Genomic DNA, 7748 nt, shown 5'->3' with positions numbered 1-7748 from the left:
CAGGAAGAAGAAAAAAGTCAACAGGAAGTACACTGCCACCTATCCACTTGACAATGGGCTCGAACAGTGCGCAGCCATTCTGGAATCATGGTGCATAGAACAGTAGTCTAGAAATGAGCCCTATTCCAGCGGAGAGACAAGAATACCCATGCACCTTCCCATCTTTCCTTGGTTGAGTCCCAAGGACATTAATTCTCTAAAACTCTAGTTTTCTATGGGCCCAAGCATCAAATAGAAAAATCCTAGGACTCTGAGCTGTAGTCAAGGCCCAAGGTGGGTCATGTGATCAGGCTGAAACAGGCACAGGATAATAATAGCTGGGACCCTGAACTGACACCCAAATGTTCTCAAGTTAGGCAGCAATGCCTCCTCAGCAGGCTTGTGCCACTTGTGAGCATCTCCACAGGACCAGGAGGCAAACTGGCTGAAAGCATGATTGTGTGCAGGGCTGTATCTAATGACAATCAGACCTCCTGTGGAAGCAAGAGGCCACACTTTCCACCTACTCAGATATGAAGCCATGAAGCCAAGAGCACAGGCCAAATGTTAGAGATGGCTCATTGACTGGTAAGTAAAAATGCTGTCTGTTTGATGAGTAGTGAATATCCCTGATATGTAATTAAAAGGAGGACTCAAATTCCCTTCATTGGATTAATGTCATTTTGTTTTCACTCCAAGAAAAATGATAAATAATTTAGTAATCAAAATCCTCCATAAAATATTGGTTTATCTTATTTCCATTTTAAAAAATATATGGCATTTAAAAAAAACAAGAGGATTTTTTTTCTCTTCTTTTTGTCTTGTTCATTTGTCTGTCTTTGGGAGAAAAAGAAATAAGGAAGAGCACAGAAGTAAAGCCACAAATGGTGAATAAAGAATTTGTGGCATTGAAATATTAAATACCTCAGTTTCAGATCAAGTGAGCTATTGATTAGGAATATTTACTCGCTAGGTTTATCTAAGCCAGGTTATTGGGGAAACTCACCTAAGAACCTCTAAGTAGATGAATGAGGTTGGGATTGGAAGCTTGGTTCAGGTGATAGAGTGCTAGCCAATGAGTGAAAACATCAGGTACTGAGTTTGAGTCGCAGTGTCAGACTCCCTCCCCCCCAAAAAAATATTTGACTAAGATTATTGGAAGAGTGACTTTTGTGGGAGGGAGAGGGTAAATCCAGAGGCAAAGTGCTTCAAATTTGAAAATTTTATATTTCATGAGCTTAAAATACAAGTCAAACAGGCTAGAGAATTAATGGTAAGAATTTGTGATAAAGTTGATTATAAAAAGGAAGGAAAATGTTAAGAGCCTGTGTGTCTCACATGGGTTCCAACATGACAGCTTATCTGGGGCATTTTTATCCCTCCGCACAGCCATATCAGGGCAGAGATAAGCCACTGGCTTTAAAATAAATAAAGGTTGGTGACACTGTACAAAGTAGAAAGGAAAAACAGAAAAGGTCTTCAAAAGAGAAATTCATTTTAATATATCAAGCAATTGCTTTGTGATTTGGTGACTTGGCAGATCTTCAATCCACTGAGTTATCAATCTTAATTTTATTTTTTCATTGTATTATTTGTGTGCATTCATTAAGCAAAGACTGCTCTGTCCTGTTGCAGAGTTCTAGCACACACCTAGCAAGCTAGAAGCCACACTGCTGGGGAGAAGAGACTGCAGAGAGAAAGCCAGGCAGTAAGCTGGGAATTGATAATAGATCTTTATGTAACATGATCCAGAAACCAAAAAGTTAGGCAATGTTCACACGCACAAAAGTCTGAAAAATGTCCTTTAATCTGATGAAGGATACAGAGGAAATAGCTAAAATAAAATGTTAGGAGAACTAAAACTTCATTTAAAATTCTGAAACCAAAATGACGTGAGACTTCGTGAGAACCTATTTTTTTGTGTGTGTGGCATCACAGGAAAAACAAGGTGAGAAACCAGCAGAAGGTAGAAGGCCCCCACCCTAGACTTATGCAAAACTGCCTTTCTCCAGTCCAGAAACACCCCACTCAACCTCCATCCCTCGACAGGTCCTTGGTAGCAAACCCTTGTCCAACTTCCACTCCCTTAGTATCTGTTTCACAGACACTGTCTCATACACAAGTATGTGATGCCCACATCGCTTTGCTCTTGGCATTGTGTTCCAGGCCAAAAGTCCTCCATTGTTCCTGCTTGGCTTCTGATGAAAGCTAACTTACAGCTTCCTTCCATTCTCCCTGAACAAATGTGTCCTGCTGTCTTAGAAGACAGCCTGAGACCAAGGCCACATTGGGTCCCCGTGTCCCTGACGGACGCAGATGTTGCTGAAACCTTGAAAGCCTTTACGTCCACCCTGCCTGGGCTGGCTTTGTACTGGAAATCCTCGGATCTCAGTCTCCTGAGCAGTTTGGATTACAGGCGTGAGCCACCCATGCTCAGCTGCTATTCTATGATGTCAGGCCCAACCCATTTCTGCAGAACCTGTAATAACATATGCTATCATGACAACCAGCACAGCAAGGATGCAAGATTGACTTCCACTCACGTTTAGTGCGATATCATAGTCTCCAGCAGATAAGTGTGCCAAGCCCAAGTAATAGGATGCTTCGCCTTCCATCGTTCTGTCATTTCCTGAAGCAATAATGCATAAAATCACTATTGCACTCAGAACATGATTTATCACAATCTCTACTTTGTTAAGATAGGAGAACGTTGCTCATTAAAAAATCTATACATTTACCAATGACCCTGAAATCTAGCTGTGCATTGAACATGAATACTAGACTGATATAAGTATGTCTTACCTGGGCGCAGACAATAAGGTAAATAAAGCATATTGGTAATGTAATTATGAACATTTTCCATGATATGCTAAAATTATGATATGATTTTGGCAGGCATACCTAATGGTTATCCTGGTCTACCATGTAAAGATAATTGTCCAACGTATTACTACTCTCAGGAAGCAGCTAGTAGGTTACTTAAATGGTGGACATCCACCCCACACAACTGCTAAGTTTCTAACAGAACGGATAACCAACAAATTAAGAAAAATTGTCCCAATAATGTGCAATTTAAAACTGTGGTAAAAATGTGAGTGGATAACTGACCTCTGGGTATAAAAGTTCCACTCACATTTTGATGCTGAAACATTTTTCTTTGCTAATCAATGAATACAAACTTAATCATTTTTTTGCAAGAATTTTGGTCTCTGCACGTCTTCGGGATATATACCATCTTTAGTCTAAAGAAATGCTAAGAACTATTACATCATAAGAAGTAAGTTTCTCCTCCACTCCCTATCAGTTCTTTGCATTGTGGGAGATACTTTTGGACAGGAGAAAGCCAAGCAGCCCTCTTTTCTTTGATTGTAAAACATAGAGCGAGGTTTAAGTGAAATACATTGTTTTTCTAATGAACATTCCTTTCCACAGAAATTCTCATGGAATGTCTCATAGGACTAAAGTTTGCTGCTGACATTGACCTGGGAGTGAGTGGTGGATGCCAGAATTTAACCTGTCAGGGAAGGCATCATTGCTTATTCAAGAACCGCTCTACTGGCATGCAACCTTTAAAGAGTGCCACTCCCTGTGAATAGTTCAACAAAATGATTACAAGAAGTCACAGAGGGACCAAGCTTAAGATGTTCTACTTTTACTCTTTAATAGATTAAAATCACAACCAGAAAATCAATCCTATTTACTCTCATCTGTTAATTAACAAATCAGTCCATTAAATACTTCCATGAGCTAATAATCTTAACCACAAGGCTAATAATCTTAACCTCAAGACTGGAACTTCCTTCTTCTCCTTCACGAAAAGTCTACTTCATCAGCAGATTACTATATAACGATAGAGACTTGCAGTTTGCCAAGTCCAAAGCTGATGAGTCTGGTCTTAGTGTTTTTGTTTTATAGACACACGAATGCTATAGAACATTGGGGATCTCAGCACTCACAAAAATATTTTTACCATGGTGTCGATAAGAAATGCCTGGGATTCCCCTAACCTGCACATTATAGTGCTTTCTGATGGCATTGGTGTGGCCAGGCTTTCGGAGGCAAGAGTCTAAGTAAGTATTTATCATAATTTCTCAATTGACAAGAGAGAATTAATAAACCATGAAGGGTCTCTCTAATTGCAAGAAATCCACAGTCCTTAACATTCTCTCTCTCTCTCTCTCTCTCTCTCTCTCTCTCTCTCTCTCTCTCTCTCTCTCTCTCTCTCTCTCTCTCTCTTTCTCTCTCTCTCAACTTTTGCAAATGTCTTTATCCTCTCAGTGTGGGTTCCTTGTTTTACAACAGGAACCCCACTGGATTGTCATTTTAAAGACACTGTCAGTACTAAGCACTTCTGTTTCCTAGTGAAATCTAAAGGTAGATGGAGGATATTTGTTTTTGCAGTTCATAGGAAGTAATTGGCCTATCACTTGACAATATGTTTTGACTTCCATCTTGGGAGTCAGTGTTCTTTCCCACCTACCTTCTTTGGCAATTTCACAAGCTTTTCTCAGAATTTTGATGGCCTGTTTGTAATCCTCATTTTCCAGCATTTTGTCTGCGAGCAATCTGTAGATCCTCAGGAGATTCTCACAGGCTACCAAGTTGAGAAAGTGGCCGTCCTGGTCTTTCCATATCCGCCCTTGCGTCAAATGGTGGAATGCTTCATAATGCTCCGCAGCCTCCTGAAGCTGACCTGAGGAATCGAAGTCATTCATAAAGACAGACCGCGGCCAGAGCACGTCCTTGAGAGCTCTTTGCTGTTCAGGGGGCAACCCAGGAAAGGATTATCCAGAGAGAAGAAGTTAAAATCCAGCTTACTCACCAGAAAAAACAACGATTTGTTATGATTATAAAAACTACAAGAATTGTAAGAATTGACTTGTTATTAGTTATGGTAAGTTAATATTATAGTTAGTTACAGTATTAAAATTAGTTAACATGATAATGATCTGATCACGTGGACAAGTTAACCTTTGTATAGGCTCAGTATATTTACTCAAATAGATTTTACTGAAAGTCCAGGGTGAGCTGCGAGGACCCTTGCATAAAATTTCACTTTGTTGCTTTGGATTTGTTACCCAAATTCGTATGAAAGGTTGCACACACAGGCAGGCCTGGTGTTCCATGCCTGTAATCCCAGTGTTAAGGAGGCTGAGACAGGAGGCATTCGAGACCAGCTTGGGTTACACAACAGCAGCTGCAGCAACAAGACAACACATCCGACTCTTAGGAGAGAAATACACAGTCACAACGCATACGTGCCTCTGATCAAATAAAATAATACTTATCAAAATGGAATGGAAACAAGGTTTTTTTTTCTTTGTCGCTGTTTTGGTTTCCTTTCCCCTCTTATTTGTTGATTTGTTTGTCTCTGGGAGGGTAAGGGGGACAGCAAACGAGGGACAAAGGGTAAGCAGATGCAGTGGGCACACCCTGGACGTGGTGTTCACAATAAACTATACAACCTGTGAGTGCAGATGGGAGGGAAAAGTTTGGAGAGAGTGTCCAAAAAGAAATGCGCTCTTGACCTCACTTACGGAGCTGTAGCCCTTCTGTACACCCCCGAATAATAAGCTATTTTAAACAAAAGAGCACATACTCAAATAAGAAAAATATCTTCAAGGAAAACAACCAACAGTAGTGGATCATTAGCATATACCTCCCATCCATTTCAGTGCCACGCTAGAGAGTATCAGCAAAGACCTTATACAGAAGGCCCACTGTACTGCTGTTTACACACGTGCACTATGAAACTTTTTGATTCATGAAAACTTATAATGCCATCAATTTTATGTGACAGAAGAAGAATGTGATGCACAATTGAACAAGGTGTATATGATAAGGGTATGCCCCAGCAAACACTTTCGAAGCATTATCTCTGGGAATGTGGATGATGGATTCTTTTTCCTGATTTTCTTATTTCTTTGCTTTCCTCTTGCTTATTGTACTTGTCAAAGTGGATTATACAAGAGAAGCTGTTTTAAATAGAGCACCCAATCCGTTTTTCACTTTGCACAAATGTTCAAGGTTGAACTTCACTACTCTATCTGTTCTTTCAGCTCAGAATTTTTTCCTGCACTCCTGCAGAAGCAGGCATCGTTTTTCATCCCCGTCCTGTAGCACTTCTTGCCAGAAACGCCTTCCTCCCATACCCATGACCCTCATTTTTAAAAACTGGAATGGAGTAGTGACACACACGTGTGTTATGTTTCCTCGGCCAACTATATTTCTGCCTAAAACTATAGCTCTACATCCCTAGAAAGACGTATATGAGAGTTCTTGCTCCCCCTCTATTCATAAAGTAGAGATACATATTTCTTTTGGGTCTCATGAATAGGGAATAATAGACACAAGAAACAGAGAACCAGGTAGTTTCTGTGAAATAAACACCAACGATGAAGAACTGTGAAAGAGATGATAGTTTAGACAACACAATTAATTATCACTGGTTGCAAATGAAGTATTAAGGATGCAAATAATAAATGAAAACCGATCGCTATGCCTAAAGTTAGACCTACCTACACAGGGACAGGAAGTGGAAGAGTGAGTAGAAATAGGAAGAAGAGAGGTGGAAGAAAATAGGGGTGGTACTGGACAGTGGAAGAAAGAGGGGTGGCGGGTGAGTGTCTGTGTGTGCTCGGTAAGCTGGCATCCTTCTGATTTACTGACTTCCTGGGGAATTCAGGCTACCTGGACAGCTTGGCTGCCTAGTCAGAAGCACAATAAGGGAGTTTTGGGGACAATGGATTTCATGTAGTTACCATGGAAGACATCTTGAATAGTGAGCAAGAATCTTATACGTTGACCCTGGTTTTGGTTGGAGCTTTGGAGTCTAGAGCTGGGCCGAAGCTCAGATCTCAGAAGATGGAGGCCTGAGCTGCTCCCATGAAAGTGAACAGAAAACCCCCATTTTCCCTCAGAATTTTCCTTACCGTGCTTGTCAAAATGGAAGACTTTCCTCTCTGCACATCATCTTATTTAACCTTCTAAAAGCTAACTGATGAAGTTGCTATGACTATTATGATTCTCACTCACTACAGAGAAACTGAGGCTCATAGTAGATCAAATGACACAAAAGCGGAAACAGGAGTTTGGATGAGTGAGTGGAAGGAGTTCAACTCAGGATCCCTGAAAATCCACACGAATGGATCTCCTACACTGAAGAACTCCTCAGAAGATGAAGAGTCTGGAAGTTCAGTGACCCCTGGGCAGAAATGTTATGTTATGCACAAAGGTTACCTTGATGATTCCTAGACTTTTCTGGGTCTCACATCCTACTCAGGCCATCCCATCGACAAAAGGGAAGACATTAGCCCTGCATGCTTCCAATTGGTCTTTCTGAAGGAGTCTGATTCACAACCACACCTCCATGTCACTACCCCTTCCAGACCATAGGGTGATGCCTATGGGAGCCACCAGAGCTCCTGCAGTGTCTCAAATGTCACCAGCCAGGGACAACCTCGTCGAGCCATTCACGGGCTTCGCCTCTCATCATCTTGTCGAAGATGAGACCCATCACTGGTGTTCTCTTCAGTGCTATTTTAAATACAGTGCCAACACAGAAGTTGAATTTTCCAGTCCTTCTCCTGTGCAGGGGACTCATTGGTAAACGTAGGCGGTAGTAGTAAATGATGTAGGCACGACTTGATCCGCATAGCTGTCAGCACGTAAATGACCTGACCACTCTTTCTAAAGGCTGGTCAGAATTTGAAAGTCCCTGTCTTAATGTTAAATTTGATTTTTTAAAAAAATATTACACAGGCATATAC

The 7748-nt window shown here is 41.0% G+C and overlaps 1 protein-coding gene across 1 annotated transcript in view; it reads right to left on the bottom strand.

Moving 5' to 3' along the window:
• Nucleotides 1–7748, bottom strand: part of Ttc29 (tetratricopeptide repeat domain 29) — a 111611-nt gene that overhangs the window by 65574 nt on the left and 38289 nt on the right. Inside the window, exons 6-7 of the mRNA XM_090356872.1 lie at nucleotides 4460–4672; nucleotides 2523–2608 (exon numbers count right to left, since the gene is read on the bottom strand). Of these exons, the coding sequence (XP_090212998.1) occupies nucleotides 2523–2608; nucleotides 4460–4672 (299 nt within the window). The remainder of the gene's footprint in view (nucleotides 1–2522; nucleotides 2609–4459; nucleotides 4673–7748) is intronic.

Source organism: Megascapheus bottae, chromosome 23 (assembly GCF_031878675.1).
Source record: "Megascapheus bottae isolate mThoBot1 chromosome 23, mThoBot2.hap1, whole genome shotgun sequence".
Lineage (NCBI taxonomy): Eukaryota > Metazoa > Chordata > Mammalia > Rodentia > Geomyidae > Megascapheus > Megascapheus bottae.
This window is presented reverse-complemented; position numbering and strand designations above follow the sequence as displayed.